Below are 18,624 nucleotides of genomic sequence, written 5' to 3' on the forward strand. Positions count from 1 at the left end.
GGATTTTCATCTGTAGATACCTTTTTAATTGTGAAACAGCCAGGGCTGCAACTAACAATTATTTTCACAATCGATTCATCTGTGGATTGTTTTCTCGATTAATCGATTAGTTGTTTGGTCGATAAAAATGCCGTTAAATTGTGAAAAATATCGTTCTGTCCGCACACCAATGATATTTAGTTCACTTCCACAGAGGAGCAAACAAACCAGAAAATATTCACATTCAAGAAGCTGAAACCAGAGAATTCTGACTTTTCTTTGGTCATAAAAACTATTTGAGTCGATTAATCGACTATCAAAAGTTGGCGATTAATTTAGTAGTCAATTACTAATCGATTAACTGTTGCAGCTCTAGAAACAGCTGAACCTTTCGAACAAAAATACCTAGGGTTGAGTGGAAGATGCAGAGGAAATGCCTGGTCAATTTAGAGTCTCCAATTAACCTAACCCCAATCTGCATGTCTTTGGACTGTGGGACGAAGCCAGAGTACCCAGAGAGAAGCCACCATACACTGGGAGACAATTTGACCAAGTATACTGCTCAACAACCAACAAAAACATATTTTTTGTCATGGAAGTAAATTACATATTTCAGAGGCAGCATGAGGAAGTTCTGTAAAAGGTAAACTCAAGCAATTCAAATAACACAAAAAGAATATTATGTGTTACACAGTTTCAATTCACATCCTTAAATCCTTAATGACAGACTTCAGGCTTTAAACTTCTCCGGGTCCAACATGAACACCAGCTGGCCAATGGCTGCAGCACAAACAGGTCGCAGCCACTCTATGCACTTGACTCCTCCTTCATCTCTTCTGCGTTGCAACGACAGGCCTCGACCATTGTTGTGTCCCTCCTCCTCTTCTTTCTCCTCCTGCCACAGCCCAGCATCCTTCTGCAGGTGCATGGGTGAATGCGTACATTTTTCAACTTTAACTAAAGGTTAAACTTCATGTCAAACGTATATTGCATGCAAGACAGCATTTCTCAACTATATGCATTCTGCAGGGAATAACGGGGGGAATCCTATGCAAGAACAGACCGACTTTACTGGCATGTTACTATTTAGAGGTTTCCCAGTGTAAGCGGGCTGCCTGTACATTTGCACATGCCACAACTTTTAAATGTGTTGTAAATTTAGTTACTGCATATGTTTTGTTGAGAGTTGAGTTGTTGGTGATAATTAATGAGACAGAGAAACTGTGCGTGTTACTCAAAGCCGAGAGAAAGTGACACAGCCAGAAATAACGGTCACAGTATGAGTAATCTATACAACTGCACAAATATATGAACCATGATTAGAGACAAGATAGATTTAAAAACAATCGTTTTATTTGATGAAATTCCCACAGCAAATTAAAAAGTGTAGCATTTCCAGGAATCAGAACAAAGAACAGTATTTCCACATCTTAACATACTACACATACAGAAACCCAACATTTAAACACCACATCCAAATACTCTGGAAAAACAAAAACAAATGGACAAATGCACCGTAACTAATTTAGAGCTCAGAAAATGATTTGAGTGATACCGAGGACAAAACAAGACATGAAGTCATGTTTAGAATTCAATTTGTCTCAAGTAAAAGTCAATTTAAACCCATAACAAAACTATATACCATAATCAGTGCAAATTGTCCCAACAGGTTCATATCTTACACTGTTATATTCTACAGCCCATTTAATAATATTGCACATTTATAATGGACACCTGCAGAGCCACATATAGTTGCTGACATGCTACAGATTTTTAAAGTGCTAGCTTGGAATTAGATTGACAGCCAGCCTGCAAAATTATTTGGTGATAAGTTCATGAATGAAAAGCTGTTGAGATTACAAACCCTTTAACAGGTTCCTGTTACTACTTAACAAATGTGCCGTGACCCCAAGTGTTACAAACTAAATAGAAGACCAAAAATGAACATTCAGCCACTTCTGTTATTTCCTTAATTACATTCTGTGAATAAAACATTGAGACCAATTCATACTGTAAATGCACAGACATATTGTAGGTGTTGAGAGTCCAATTTTATAACAGGAATCAGGTATGTGGGCATTGGAGTGACGACAGAAACGTGTGAGAAACAAAATAAGCACGCCATCACAGAAACTTGACATTTCATTTTGAGAAGCAAAATGTAAAAAATATGAATTTATTAAATGCTTTTAACCAAAGACGAAAACCCATGATTTGTTCAATACTCCACAAACAAAACATTTAAACCATCTAAGCAAACCAACACCACAAAAAAAATGAGGGAAAGGTATTACCATTTGAAAAACACTCCCCTTGACAAAGGCAGCTGAACAAGTTAACCTCTGCTTACAGTCAGTTCCACCAATAGTGATAAACATCTTCCGTCCACAAGCAAACAGCCTAATAACATTTAATATGTACTTTATTTCACTAAAATAATATACTCTGAATTAATATGTACATGGAAGTTAAAAACAAAACATTTTGAAAGATCAGCTTATTATTCGACATAAAAAGAAAGGAGGCGGATATGTTGAACAGACCGTTCCGCACAGAGCTGCAAATAAAACCAAAGATGTTTCTGTAAGGAAAGGTACAGTAGTTAAGGTTTTCCAGGCCTGACAGATAGAGGTAGGTAGCATTGGGCCCCAACCAGGGCCAGAAACCTGAGAAAACACACACACACACACCAGTTACCCTAACCCTCCAGAAATCAAAATATACATGAATGTACAAACAAACCCATGTGCAGGCACATACACAACATACATCTATACAAAAACCAAGTGTGGTCGCCCAGCAAACCGTCCGTTTAGCGTGCTCTCTTAAAATTCCAAACTGCTTTAATCAAAGCCTAACTCGCCAACAAGATGCTGATATGCTACACTACATGTGTCTGCAATGCAAGTCAACTGTGGTTTTGTAAAAAAGGTATTGAACAGTGTGTTTCGTGATAGCACTTTTGTTAGAACCTGAATTATGGTGTGTTTTTTTTTTTAACTGTTTAAAGGCTGTGAGGCCACAAAGCTGTGTGTTGTACTTTAGTCAGCACCGGAACTAACGAGATTTGGATATAAGCGGTCAATGTGAAGTTGAGTAAAAGTACTGTACACGATATTCTGGTATCTTCTCATTTTTAAAGATGTTGAAAGTCACATTCAGTGCAACAGATGCGAGAGTGCAAACAGTGAGAGGTGTTTAAATCCAAGGAACTGCTCAAGGATTCCTGTTTGTGTCAGTGAAGCTGAACGGTTTTCAGTGCGACATCAGTGACACGCAACCTAGGTAGTGATGGAAATGTGAATATAGTAAAGGTTATCAAGTGCGAGGCATCATTCATCGTACTGTGCAAAAAACTGCGGAACATAACTGTGACGAGGAGGAAAAAGTAGTGTTTTTTGTGATAACGTCAAGAGTAAATAGGTAAATGATAAGTTGCGATGAATATTAACTGTTTTAACTTTGACACCAATGTCTGTGATCAAACTATGCCCACAGTAAAAACTCACATACAGTATATATGCTGATACGTATTTCCATTATGCTTGTGCAGTGACACCAATAAATGCTTGCTAGAGCAAACTAAGTGACCTATTTTCTAACAAAAAAAAAAACAAAGGCAGAAAGGCACTAGCTTCAAAGTAGTAACAAGGCTCCCTCAGGTCCACTAACATCGAAACCTATGCTGCTACATTTAGACAAATAGTTACAGAAGTGAGCCAAAGAAACAAAAGATCACCGAGTAATTAATACACGCAAAAATTTCCAGAAACGTAAACCTGGCAAAAGAGGAAGTGTAAGTGTCACCTCAAAGGCGTTTCAAGTTAAAACAAAGATTCCACCACATTAACAGCTGATCGTAGCTGAAAACTAAAAAAAACAAAACAGGTCAAATACAATTGACAGATAGAGACTTTGGTATGTAGAGAAGACCTTTCCCATTTATACCAACTTCTCAAGACCACTGTGTGTGGAAACTGATATTCAGTGTCATCTTATGTGTGGGTCATACATTATACATGCCAAGGCTCTGGCAGAGATGCCATTTTCAAGTTAAGGACCAAAGGCCCTGATCTCATCTGCCTCATCTGAAAATCGAAAAAAAAACGGACCGGATTGTACTCCATCATAAATAAAAACCCACTCTTCCTTAAAAAAACATGCCTTAAATCAAACAGATTCAGGTCCTAATGCGTCAACATATTCCACCCATTATCAGAAGGCCAGTCTCTTTGCAGTGATGAACTCCTCCAGTTGAACCTTGCCGCTGCCCATGAGGCCGAAGGCTGGATACATCGTTCCTGAGCAATCAACCTGCCTCTCATAAAGGCACCTCATGGTGTCGGCGTCGTAAAAATACACCCGGCATGCATCGTAATCTAGACACACCCCAAGGCGCTGCGGCATGGGAAGCACTCGATTGCCGGGGTCTCCGGACGCGGCGTTTGCAGTGGAACCAGAGGCGGACGAAGAGGCCTTTGGGATGAAGAGTTTGCCCATGCCGAGTGTGAGGAGGGTGAAGGGCTGCGAGAGCTCATAGCACGTGTCCTCACTGCCGCTGTCATGACCACTATCATGGTCGTATCTGGTGAATGAAGAAAGAGAGGGGTGGGATGAGTTACCGTTTATAGTGAATGTATTGAAATCTATGTCAAAGCCAGAGTCAAAAACAGAAAGCAGTGACAATCTGCCCAATTTCTTTCTCGAGTATGTGTGGAAAGAGTTTAGGCTGAAATCGTTCATCACGGTGCAGGTGCAGTTGAAATAGGCCAGCTGGTCAGCATGCTAACTTCAGTGGAAGAAAAGAAAGAACAAATAATGACTACTTTCGTCATCAATTCATCTGATGATTATTTTCTCAATTAACCGTTTACCCGATAAAATATCAGAAAAAAGAGAAAAGGGCCCACTGCAATTTTCCAGAGCCTAAAGTCTTAAAATGGTGCTTTGTCTGAGCAAAAGTCCAATGCACAAAATATATTCAAAAGTCAGAGCTGGCAAATAAAGTTTAAAAGGGGAATTATTAACAATTAACGCATTGTCAAAATTAAAACTGATACATTTCAATTTAATCTATATTCCTGAGATTTAGACAACTACAGAGATGTAGAAATTTGGAGTCATGTTACTTATCTAATATGAGAGAAAAAAAAACGTATTTGTATTGAACCTATTTCTTAAGGACTAAGGAAAAATGTAAACGTAACCTCCTAATTCTTGGTTGAATGCTCCCTGATGTTTATCACCTTCCATACATTGTTATTACCACAGAATCTAAATAAAATTGTGTAAATAGTATGTTGCTTTACTTGCTTTGACATGAGCTGGTACAGTGAGAAAGGCAGGCTTTGTCTGTGAGTAAGCTCATTACGAGTTTACGCTGGTTCTCTTACATCACAGGATTAACTGACTCAAACACTTATTGCTGTAATGAGATTGTTAGTCTTTGTTTGCGTCTGTGTTGCAATTAGGCTCAAAAAGGTCCCAAAGTTTCTCGCAATGTCTACTGATTATAGACAAATTGTTCTGCATAGACGTGGACTCACCTTGGACTGCTGGTATCTCTGGGATTGTGAAACCATTCAATCAGCTTTGAGTCAGAGGCCACTCCAACTTTAACCATGTAGGAGTATGGTTCCACCTTAAAGGCCCAATAGTGTCTGCAAACAAAACAAAAAAAGAGCAAATTCCATTTTTTACTGCATGACTGGAAATTATGATGCATTCATGGCTGATTTTCTGATTTGTCCTCTGGCTTGCTTGGTGCCAAATTCTCCTCAATGATAAGTGAAATATAACTCCTAAACGTAGCCTGATAATGGTACAAAAATAACAATTTAATTCTCCAACCAGCTCAAAAATAAAGTTCCATTATGCTCTCTTGAATATTTCATATTCTCATTTAGTCAAAAAAGCCAGACAGGCTTCCGTGAATCAAAAAATGACTCCATGTATTGTTGTTTTTAAGATTTAAACTCAGTGTGTACATCTCATACTTTTTTCCTTTAGAGAGAATCTTATATTGAGGTCCATTATGTTATGAAGAAAATACTGCATCGGCTTTACACTGCTCCTTTGTTCAAAGTGTTGTCAGTTTTTGGCATACCTTCCCTGAGAGATGCCCGTGTCCCCAATTATGTAATCTAGTCCAATATAGCTGCCCGTCTGCACACGTTCTGCTGCAAGGAGGTAGGCCATGCCCGCTACGCTCTCCACGGTGTCCCGTCGCTTGTTTAGGATGAGCCTCTCCGTACTGAAGCCACACTTGTCGCTGAACAGGAAACCTAAAGCTGAATGTGACCAGACATGGGGGGCAAATGAGAATTGACAAATGGGAAGAGGAGGCACAGGACAGGTGGACAAGAAAACACGAGTTGAGGAGAGGATAGCAAGATAAAGAAAAAGAAACAAGTGAAGAAAACCTGATTAAGTTTTAAAAGAGATTTTGTTGAGCGTGCAAAAAGGCAATGGTTTATTCCCAGCTTTCAATTTGAAGCGGGGTAATTGTCAAAGGCTGACACATGGGGGCGCCATAACATAATCTGAAAAGCTACAAAAAGACCTACTTTGTATCGCCATCATCACATCATGAAGAATAAACACACGATAGTCAATCCTCATTTCTTTTGTGCAAATGCCATACTATAAATAGTATTTTAGGCCAAAGGCCCAGATTACCATAATCCAGGAAAAATAAAGGCTGACATGATCATGCCTGTTCACTCAACCATCTCATGCCATCTGAGGTCTACACAAGACCGTTCATTTACATGTGTGCAGGGAGTCCTTATACTAACTAGGGCATGATAATGCTAACAGTATAAGCCCACCTAACGGGTGAACAGTGACCATGGCTGCAGCTTTATGTGCAATTATGTAGAGGGGAAGCACAGACACAGACAGAATCCCAAAACAGTGCCATGTCTCAGACAGAAGAAAACTGGGTTAATTTTATGCATTTTTGGCACAAACACTAGTAATGAAATGTGGATCCAATTGTTTTTGTCCACTCACACCATTTTTGTCTTTAAATAAATAAGAGACTAGTTTGACCAATCTTGTTAGTCTTTGGAAATGGTTCATTTTTAATTTGAAAAAGCCTACATCCATGTTGCAACATTGACATATGATGCCATGTTATGAAATTATTATTTCTTTTAACCCACAAATAAGATGCAGCACTGAAATAATTTGTGCCAAAGCAACTTTACCTTAATTTCAAATGCAGTTAAGAAGAAGTAGACCTAGTTATTTATTAAAAGGTGTTTTTCCCCCCAGAGTAAACAAATGTTGCCATAGCACCACATGGGAAAACCAAATGAAAACGTGTCATGTTGTTGTCTAACACCCCAACTGCAATACATGCAAGTTGTGTTGTCTGCACCCCAGCTTGAAATTCCACCTCATTACTGACGCACAGCGAATCCATCCGCTCAGTCGTACACGTACCAGAGACCAAAGGAATGTGGAAGGTCCAATCAAAACACAAATGACAAGGACACAAATCAAAGCGAAGCTACATCAGATCAGTGTGACGTGTGCACCAGGATGATTTTGATGCAGGCCACTGCCATGGGGGGAGGAAAGATACGAATTCTGAAGATATTCTAATTCCTGGGAAGTGACACTACCACAAAACCAAGACTTTTAGACTGACAGGATACGGAGAGTATAAAAATCCCTTAATGTGAGAATATTATATTACAATTATTATGAATTGAATTGAAGTTCAGCAGATGGCTGGGGATGATGAACGTTTTTAATTAATCCCACCTAGCGTTGTTTTGAATATTAAAATGCGAGCAACAGATGCAAGTGCAGGTTTTTTTTAACCAAGCTGTCACACTGTACATCGCCCTCCATCTCACGCACTCAGACAAAAGCTTTTGGTTTCATCCATCGGAGATACAAAAGCCAGTACCATGGTGATAATGAAAACAGCATTTGCTTCATTACCCCCAAAAACACTAAACACTCAGGTACTCTGAGAAGTGTTTGGGACAGAGGAGCTCAGCTGTTGCCTTGGCCAAAAGAGGCCCCAAAACAGGGGCTGGTTCTTCAATAGACAGGAGCTTAATCCCCGACATAATTAAAATGTTGTGCACTTGGCTCCAACAACAACTAGCAGCTTGTCTTGACTGAGCTTTAAAACAAATAATAATAACAGTCAGAGTAGCAACATTTTTTAAAATTCAAGAACTCAGCCTCAGTTTTTTTAGTATATTCAAATTGCCTCAACACCTCCTTCATCCCATTCCTTTTTTTTTTTCTAACATCCAACTCAAGACCCAGAGGACAGACAAAGAACACAGCCCTCATTGGGAGAATAGAATAAAACCTTTGCAAAAAAACATTTTTTCAACATAATGGAAAAGCCTCACCACGCCCCTCAGGCTTACCGGGCGAAGGTGGTGTGTGGAGGGAGACCTCGGGGCTGTAGGGGCTGAACATGGAGTTCCTGCAGCTTCGGACCCTGAAAGAGTACAGGCTGTCGGCCTCCAGGTCACACACGACAGTGCTCGGACCATACACTCGGTCTGTCGCCCTCCAGACCCCACTGTCCTCGCCGTCCTCCTGGGACGGGGATTGACTTGGGCCGCTGAGTCTGGAGGGAAAAAAAGATTGTAGTCATGTAATTTGGCGATCTCAGTCCTTCAATTTTTTTGCCGTTATTTAATTTATGTTTGCACACACCTGCGGTACTCAAGCACGTGGTGATCGGTTGGTAGGTGGTCATCCGACAGCCTCCAGGTGATGGAGGCCTCGTTATAGACTCTGCTATGGGACAGGTCAATCAGAGGAGGGTCTGGAACTGAAGGAGGAGAAAGAAAGTACATTAGGGAAAGAAAACCAGGAACAACAGTTGTAAATCAGATGTCTTACAACTGTACAACAAATGTAAATCAGAGATGGCAAGACTCAACTGCATTTTTATCCAGGATTTTAACACATTGCACATGAGGTTAATACTGAAAAAACTAATTTGTGGTGATTAGCTAGATATAACACACCTTATACATAATTGGAAAAACTACAACTTACACAAAAGGGAGTTCCAGTAAAACTGTCCTAATCATGCCGAGTACAGTACTTCAGCTTAATAACTTGGGTTAAGCAAATACTGCACGTGTAAGTGAGGCAAAGATTGGATTTGTCAGGATCAGGACTATCCATGCAGGACAATGGACAAGACTGTCTTGCATAATGGAGCCTGTTAAGAGGTTTTCACAGACTCACTGCCAGGAAATGCACTTTGTAAAGCACCACCACCACCTCTCTCCTCTTCTCCCCCACTTGCCCTTTTTTCCATTTCACTTTTCCAAACACATTTGTCTTTTCTTCTCCTGTTGGTGTAAGATTTCCTATGAAGCATCAATCCGTCAAGCTCTGACTTTATATTCATCGTCCTCCCATTAGTCCTCTCATTTATGTCAGCAACATCTAAGTAATGGTTCCTTTTATCATCTTTTTCTTCACATATCTAACACTTTCTCTATGAAAATTCCCCTTTGCAAAAATCTGCCTTTAGTTCTTTGTCCCATTTTCTTCATCTTTTTACAATCCCGATTACTCACGCTTCTAAAGCTCTTTTCATCTACTCACTTTCCCCAATAGACTCATCCCCCTCTGACCAGTGTGTCACCACTGCTGCTGAGCTTTCGCAGCCTCGAGAGTCACTTGGCTAATCTTCAGTTTCTCACAGGAACAGCTTTCTCCTTCGTTAGCTTGTCCTTTGACAATCATGTTGGTGACCTACTATAATGTGCAGATGCATTATATAATGCAGGACTTAAAAAAAAAAAAAGTGGTGGTACTTTTTTAGGGGAATGGGTGAAACGGTTTAGTTTCAACTTTTCATTTTCGTCGCTTGACCGATGGAAACTGTCCCTTACAAATAAACTATAACATTGAGTTTCCAAAATTGTATTCCTTCCATCTTAATCCCAGCAAAGTCAGAATAAAACCTACCCCTCTCCACCATGTTAGATTAACAGTAAATCTGTTTCCAACAGATGGACCACAAGGCCAGGACCAAATGGGGCAGTCAGCCCTCCAGCATAGCAAGCACTATTGATCACCTACATACAGCACCAAGGCCAAGTTACACTGCAAAGAGCCATCTTCTCTTGTGTCCATTTTCATCCCACTGGTCCATCTGCAAACGTGAGAGAACTGGACCTTCGACATGTCAGGACCTTACAATCTGCTCAAATCCATTGTTTCCTGTGCTGGAAAAAACATGAGAAACTCTTCTGGAGGCTGGCATTTTGAGGAGCCGCCAATTTAAAACTGGAACACAAATGGGCATTTACACTCAACAGCACAGCCTTTCAAAGCCACTTGAGGAACAGAGCATGGGGTCAAACCCCACAGGAAGGCCACAGCTGGGTGAACATATGAGAACTCAAACACGGTGTTCCCCCCCCTAAAGAAACATTCCTAGAAAAGCTATGGACATGGAGCAAAATTCAACAAATGCAGCATTATACATCAACAAGATGGCTGCCAATCCTAGATCATTGTAAAGACTTGAAAATGGGATATTAAGAGATGTTGTCTTGAGCACTCAGTCCATAACAGAAAGAGCTTCAGTAAGTTCAGAAAAATGTAAAGTTTTTTTTAAAACACCCTTATCACTAAACATAATTGTGTTTTCCATTTCCTGTATAATGGATGCATCAGGGCACTATTCAAAAACACTGTAGTGGTTCTTCACCGCTGCCAGGACTTCAATTAAATTCCTGCAGTATATAAATGCCCCCACCCCTTTTTCTCTCTAAACTCGAACTAAGAGCATCATGAACTCCCGCAGGGCACTTCGATTAAAGACATCAATATGCCTTCCAACTGCTGCGTACACCACTTTACCAATATGGATGCAGCAAGGACTCACCTAGAACCGCTTTTTAGAAGAAAAACCTTGAGTTTAGGCATTATGTGTGTGCTCACAACAGAAACATTTTCTATCCATTTGTAAGTATCACATGTTGTTGAACACAGAGTAAAGCAGTTCCTTCAAACTATCAGCGCCACTGTTATTTGATTATTATCCAACTTTCTTTTGACGAGTCACAGAAAATACAGAAAGACGGAGCCAACTGCCCAGATGACGCTCACATCACCGATTTTAAACAAGCTCACAGCGGGCTCTCCACTGTAGCAACAAAAGCCCAAAGCTCACGTTACTCCCAGCTTTGTTTGTCACCAACGGCCACGGCCACAATGGTCAGTTTAGTTGCACCCACGTGGGGGATGATGGCTCTCTGCCAACAGAGACCTCAGGTTGGTCGACGTCATTTAATCCCTCACTAATTAACATTTTTTTGTAGAAAGCCAAAGTCTGGAAACACGGCTGCCGCTCAACCTCACTGACCAGTTTATCATTTACACTGATAAACCCAAACAAACTGTTATTGATTTGTTATGACAAACTGTCACTCTCTTGTAACAATGATATTCAATACTGCTTCTCTTCCCGTCACTGACAGTGTTGTCACATTAGATATGAGCCACACTGAAGCATTTGAAAAGGGGCTAATGGTCGTTTACAGAAAGAATATATGCAGTATTGCATGTATTGGTCTCCCATTGTGAATTACATTTTAGCCTAGTCAACAAACACCTTAATCTGACGATTATCTTAAGTTTTACCACAGTTTGCAACATGCACGCGACCGCAGCAGTTTTATGAGTCATGTTAAAGATTGTCTCCTTGTAAGGAGCTGATGTTGCCCCTGATCTTTCACTTTAGTAATTTACATTTATTGATACATTTTTGCAACCTGGTCAATTGTCTGCCAACCTTTGATCTTTGCTCATGGTAGCCTTTATTGATCATTTGTTTTCACTTCTCTCTACAACATTTTTTAACCTGCCAAGTAGTTCCAACCTTTACAAATCACATACACAATACAATCACAATACATATTTATTCTCAAAATGAGAATTTTGTTAACTTCTGATTAAAATGTTCATTATCAAATTGGTCTACAAAAATTTTTACAATTTACTACGGAGGAAACTATTATCACCTAACAAAACTTAACAAAAAAAATATCTGTGAGTTTATTTAACAATTCATATTTCCCTTAGAGGAATCATTGTACCTGGACACCAATAGTTGAGTAGTGTGATGTAATATCATCGGACACTTGAATATTGCTGCTGCTTCAGCTCTTTTGCCTCAGTCTCATAAGATTGAATAAATCTAAAATAATGTGGAAGAATTACTCCAATTTATTATATTTAATATAAATATATATATATATATTTGCATTGTGCCAGTGCAACCGGAAAAGTGTGAATCTTTTCTTCCCTGGGAAACTTCTACCTGTGCAGTCGTTCACACATCAAGCCTTTGTAAATCAGCAGACCAGAACAAAGCGCCACAGAGCCGTGAAATCCACTTCTATATCCAGGGTTCAACCTGTTCATCCAATTTAGCTGCCCATAGATGACCTCTGACCTTTTAGTAGAGCACAGTTCACAGGGCTGGGCATGTGGTGGACAGGGGATGAAAACCTGTTTATTATGGCCATATTGTCACTTGCCAAAAAAAAACACCAAAAAAACCCAACAACCTTGTTTGTTAAACCTTTTGAAATGGCTAGGCTCTATATTATACAGCCATAGTTCACAGGACATGTGAGTAAAGACCATTTTATTTTCAAAGATTTTCTTTCCAGAAAGTCATGTGTTGAAACATCAAAGCAATGCAAGAATGACAAAATCACACCATCTAACTGAAATAAAACTGGTCATACCTCCACCAAAGCACATCTCTTTGAGAAGAGTTTCTTCTCTGGACGTGTCCAGAACAAACTCATCAAAGCAGGGGTCAGCAGCAGGGTGGAAGGTCCGCAGAGATTCAGTGGCCTTCTGGATCCTGAAAACACACAAGGCAGACAATATCGTTTTCAGTGGAGGCTGATTTTGATTAGCATGAATGCATTGCAAAGCAATGCAAAGCACTGAGTGAAAACGTTCCCTGATAATCAAAAGCTGCTAAAGGAGATCAATTAGTCACCTTAGAGCAGAAGACTCTCCAATACGCAGCACTGACTGGACACTGCTCCTCAAGACTCTCCTTGACTGCCTTTGAGTTTAGTAACCTCTGTGCTCCTGAGCCACTCCAGTCCCTCATAATCAGACTGATGCCCTCAACACTGTAACTGACCAAATCCTTATTATAAAATCCACCGAGGAAGAGGGAGGTGTCTCTAATAACTAATTTGAACAACACAAAATGAGTCATTACAGACTTCAGTGTGAAAGCTTGTTAAATAATCATCTTTAGCTTCTGTAATATATTTATATCAGGTAATCATTACTAAGCCGCTTAATTATTAATTTCACCATTTAGTGCAGTTTGCAGTCAGGATTTTAGTGGGTAAAAGCTATGGGTGACCATAACTGTTCAACTTCGCCCAGCGTCGTGTTGTTGGGTTGAAGGAGCACCAGTACTGTTGATTATTAATCCACTGTAAATTATGTGAGGCTACATTTTGATGCATCTAATTTTAAAGATAATGTTGATTTTGAACTAGTTTGAGATTTTAAATTTTACATTAAGTAGAACAAAATAAATATATTACAGTGATTTTTAAATCATTGAATTTTGCAAGCTACTAACTATAAATCAAGGCTCAATCAAACAACAGTTTATATAATTAATGCTGTGTACATAATTATCAATATTGTGATAACACTTTCTAGGATTGTACTTACAATATTGTGAAACTGCTTAAATGCTCTTTCCCATAAACTGTAATTGACAATAAAAGGCTCAAATTTCCAATGAAGATAAATGTCTCCAAACTCATCTCAGAAAACCATCACACCATTAATCAATGTATTGATGAAAAATGATCACACCAATCACCCAGCTGTACCTGACATGCAGCTGCTTTGCGGTCTGTACAAAGCAGGACTGGTCCGTCTCTTTCAGCACCTCCTGAGCGTAGCCCACCAGACCACTGTTCTCCAACATGCCTTGGTACTCCTCCACCTGGGGAAATAATCAAACACCATAGCATTATGTAATGACAGTCAACCTGTCAGCATCTTGGAAAAAGACTCGTTGCCTTTTTTTGGGATGTATGTAGAGGATAAATCGATAGAAATCAAATTTAGTACAGATTTTTTATACCTGGCCCTTGAGTTGGTTCAGGCGTCGGCTACGAGACTGTTCAATGGATCTGAGCATCTCCGATTTCCTCTCCTGCAGAGTCTCAAACAGTCGCTCAAAGTGCTCGTTGGCTCGACGCTCTGCTAGCTGACCGTTTTCCTTCAAGGAGGAGGAGAGATTTTTTAAAATTAATTTGTGAAAAGCAAATCAAACTCTTTGAGTATATCCCACCCTAAATGATAAATACAGCATTAGGTGCAGGATAAATAAAAAATCAGGAGGCAGAAAAAGCTGCCACAAATTTTGAATCCTCATGTTGGAGACTAAAAATGTAAAATAAAAAAACATGAAAATGGTAAATGAAGTACAGTCACAGTCTTAACTAAACCTCAGTTAGCCTCCACTATCTGGAGAGCACAGTGTTTTTATTTATCAAATGTTCCTTCAAATGTTACGTAGTTTTGTTTTAACTGTCTCCATTAGTCCCAGACACTGCTCTTTCAAAATGAGTGGTACATTTGACCAGACAGGGCCAGCATTCAATTTAAAGGGCAACAAGGTGATAGATTGAAATTTAGACGAGTGTGAGGTAAATTAAAAAGCAAATCCCGTGTTCCCTTGTTTGCATACTTTGCATTCCGTTTCTTTAATGTCCTTCCTTATTTGCACACTAGGGAAAAACTGGTTTTGAAAAAGCTGTATAAATATTGGTATCCTGTAAGAAGAGTTCCACTCATTAAACCCTTTGAAAAAAGTTGTTGGTTAAGTGATATCATTTTTTCACAGGGTAAGGAAATGCCTTAAGAAATATTAATAGTAGTAATGCAAATTCTCTTTGAGAAGGAAGACTAGAGACCTGAAGCGGTAGGTCTAAAACTGGAAAAATGTAAATTGGAATGAATGAATAAATCCCCTTGACTGTTTGATTAATGATTAAAGCTGAAACTGAAAATGAAAACAATATTCTGTATTGCATCCTGTAAAAAGTAAGGAATGGAGTGGGGGGAAAAAGGGACGTTGGAGTTGCAGCAGCATGAGTCAGCTCTCTCACCTCGGTGTGACTGATGAGCTGCTCAAGATCAGTAATCTGAGTCCTGACCTGGTCCTCTTTGCTGATGAGGTAATGGATACTCTTGGCCAGCTTCTCCTGTAGAGAGAAGAGATCAGCAGCATTTAGAGTGCAGTTGGATTAACGTCTGAAGCACGTGCACATCAACAGAGAATAAGACATGGCCTATGTACACAACCATGAGTGAAGGGACAGCTGCCCATTACACTGCATACATACATTTTTGTATGTGTTATTGCGAGGATTTGGATTTCATCAATTTCTTCTCATGAGCTCACGAGAGCCAGCTGCAGCCTGCAGTATCCCCTGACTGATGTGAACATCTGGACACATGTAGAGTTACTACATGAACCAGTGCGAGAGCCTGGGACAGTGACGGTGCATTTCAAAGCAACTGAAACCAAACTACTTCCTGAATGACGAAGGTTTCCAGGACATCTGTACGTCTTCCAACAATTTGAAGATACGGTGCACACAAAATCAAGGGGAACAAATGGTCTCATTAAATATTAAGCGCCATAGTGTTTCAACACAGGCCAGAAGATTGAATTTCACTGATTCTGCTGCGCCTTGCTGAACCACCTAGCATCAAGTCCACTAAGCTTGAGCACTCATGCAACGAGATTAAATTACTATTCAACATATTTCACATAAAAGCTATTCTGTCAGTGGTTTGATGTTCTTTTGTGTTGTGAAGTTCCGTTATAGCAACCAGACAGTCCTAAAACATAATCACCTGACATTACTCTCTGCACATAGGTTAAACCTGACAACATAAAGATTATATCTGATTGAAATCAATTCTACTGCAAATATCTGACGACCACACACAAGGCCAGGGTTCAGTTACAAACAAAGACAAACTGATACAATCTAGTGTCTTTATGCCAGCACGTGTACAGATCAGGCATTAATATTACAGCAAGAGATGACAGATTCAGGGACCAGTCGAGGGAGGTAGAGGAAAAGAAACCCTGCTCTTAAGGTTTCAATAAACAAACTAACTATGATGTAACATCACTAATCCCACTGAAGGAAGATACTGAATCATCAAAAGACTCACTTGAAGATCATTCAATGCTGCTCCGTGAATCAACTAACAAAAGGCTGAGGATCAATCTGCTTCAAAGGAATCCTTAAATACACTAAAGACATATATTTTTAAGAAGGGGTGTTAGAATCATATAACAGAGCCTTGTCAATTGTAGTTTAAAACTTGCTTAGTAAAATCATCATGTTTAAAAACATGAAAGTGCCGAGGCTGATTTGGCCAATGATTAAATTTCAGGCCTTAGTTAACAGTGGCATTGTATTCAAGATCTCCTTAATCCTTGTTATTGTAAACCAGTATTGTGTTAGTGATCACAGATAACAAAACAATGTCCAGTGTATTCAACACACACCTCCAACACAGACAGACAGACAGACAGACAGACAGACAAAAGCAACTAGTTCTCAGAGTGTACGAGCGTCTGATCGTGGCACCTTGAGGATCTTGTAGGCGCTGCCCATGGACGTGACTTTGTGGTTGGCGTGAGATCCTCCCAATTTACAGAGGTGACACACGGGTCGTCTGCAGACCTCGCAGTACATGTTCACCTTCTCCATCTCGTGCTCCGGACACATGAGCACCTGGGATATTTAAAAACATAACAGCAAGTTCAAGTTAGACAAATGCATACACTCGCACACTTAACTGCAATGTTTGACAGCACAGATTACAGCAAGTTGCTTTTACACTTCAGTGATCAAAAACCAGCTGAAGTGAAACGGGAAGATGACCAATACGTAAGACGGCTCTCTGCGCGCCATTTCCTGAAGTGTCTCAAAATAGAATTTATATCAGCACTTTTTCACTGCCAAGATCCCCATCAGAAGTTAAACTGAGCATTTAGCAGTTTGCGCAACAAAAGGAACGGAAACAGATGAAACATACAGACAAAGCCAGGAGGTGGAGTTTTCAACCATACTTCAAAATCGAGAAGTTATACAAGGTCAAGTTATCAGAATTCTTTGTGCCAGATGTTAAAAAACGAAAAACCCCCAAAAATACTCCAGGGGTTTCTGAGATATCACGTTCACTCGAATGGGACTGAAACTAACCAACTCCTCTGGCCACGCCCATCTGGCACGGGAGCCATACTAAAACCAGATAGTGACAGAGTCCGAAAACAAATCTATATGTGCTGATATGTATTTCTGGAACATTGTGACTACTTATCACCGAAGAATGTTCAGAGTCCAACTGAATGGATGATAATTTGTCTGGGTATCCCTGAGGTTGTTTTTTTTAGGCTATTACAGATAAATACAGAAACAGTTGACCGGTGCTGATACTTGCCTTGGGCCTAAAGTTTGTTGTGGGACCAACATACTCGTGCTGAGCTTTGGGTGTGCCCCAGGGGTGGTGCAGCTTGAAGCACTCGTTACAATAGCTCGCCTTGCAGTCCATACAGCTCTTTGTGGCCTCCTGCAGCTGTGGAGGCTTGCAGATGTTACACATAATGGCCACAGCGGCTCGGGCCGCCTGGCGGTATCGCTCGACGATGTTCTCCAAGGTGAAGTTACGGAACAGCATACTGATGCCGCGCTCGCCGAGGTCGATGTCATGTTGGCAGCCTGGGCATGCGATGGTGGTGACCCGTGGAGTCACGGACCCTCTGCGCCACCCCGGGGACGAGATGGAGCCTGGAGGAGAACGTGCGAAGGCAGGACAGTGAGAAAAGATCATGTGCAGCACAGATTCCTAGCCTTGAGTCTCCCAGTTTGAAAATCTTGCCTGAGGCTCTATTGTGACATGTGAACAAAAATGTTCTTTGACTTTGACTTTACAGTGAAGGAGTTGTTTCCAAGAATCGAATACGGGCTATGGAAAATATGTTCAACAGGTCATGTTCTGGGCCGAGTTTCACAAAAGCAGCATTACATCATCAGCACTCTCTTGCCAATTATTAAAAAAGCCTTTGATAGCCCCCATGGAAATGTCAAGCCTTCACAAATAGAGCCTCAGCATGTCTCCCTTTGTACTTTATTTTCACAATGACCAGTACTCAATAGAGACGGATGTATGGAGCAAACACCAATACAGGCAATATTACTGAGCAGTCGTCATTCAGGGATCCAGGGAGAGAGACACTCCATGAGTACTGGGGAAGAATGAGGAGAGATGAGATAAAGGATAGTCATGGGGAGGAGAGCATCCTTGGAGCGAATAGGGATTCATGAGAAATTCATTTTCACTGCAAGTCATTCAATGTTTACCATGGGAGTGAAAAGTATTTTAAGTGCTCACAATGATCTGGACAAAGGAAATTTATCTTTTTTTTATTTTTTTATTTATTTATTTATTTTTTTTAAATCAAGCAATGCAGATGAATGACACTAAGAAAAGAAAAAAACGTTTTAAATAGAAAACTAATTATTTAACTATTATGACATGTCCAGTTCA

At 40.1% G+C, this 18,624-nt stretch overlaps 1 protein-coding gene across 6 annotated transcripts in view; it reads right to left on the reverse strand.

The window, feature by feature from the left end:
- Positions 1 to 1,310: 1,310 nt before the first annotated feature.
- trim36 (tripartite motif containing 36) overlaps positions 1,311 to 18,624 on the reverse strand; it is a 30,858-nt gene continuing 13,544 nt past the window's right edge. For all 6 annotated transcript variants that reach the window (XM_047329197.1, XM_047329199.1, XM_035639343.2 and 3 more), the window contains 11 exons: positions 17,518 to 17,864; positions 16,662 to 16,808; positions 15,159 to 15,254; positions 14,129 to 14,266; positions 13,872 to 13,987; positions 12,744 to 12,865; positions 8,674 to 8,791; positions 8,379 to 8,584; positions 6,086 to 6,269; positions 5,526 to 5,639; positions 1,311 to 4,564 (listed from right to left, as the gene is read on the reverse strand). In XM_047329197.1, coding sequence (XP_047185153.1) covers positions 4,195 to 4,564; positions 5,526 to 5,639; positions 6,086 to 6,269; positions 8,379 to 8,584; positions 8,674 to 8,791; positions 12,744 to 12,865; positions 13,872 to 13,987; positions 14,129 to 14,266; positions 15,159 to 15,254; positions 16,662 to 16,808; positions 17,518 to 17,864 — 1,958 coding nt within the window. In that variant the 3' untranslated portion in view covers positions 1,311 to 4,194. The remainder of the gene's footprint in view (positions 4,565 to 5,525; positions 5,640 to 6,085; positions 6,270 to 8,378; positions 8,585 to 8,673; positions 8,792 to 12,743; positions 12,866 to 13,871; positions 13,988 to 14,128; positions 14,267 to 15,158; positions 15,255 to 16,661; positions 16,809 to 17,517; positions 17,865 to 18,624) is intronic.

Source organism: Scophthalmus maximus, chromosome 19, assembly GCF_022379125.1.
Source record: "Scophthalmus maximus strain ysfricsl-2021 chromosome 19, ASM2237912v1, whole genome shotgun sequence".
In the NCBI taxonomy this organism is placed as follows: Eukaryota; Metazoa; Chordata; class Actinopteri; order Pleuronectiformes; family Scophthalmidae; genus Scophthalmus; species Scophthalmus maximus.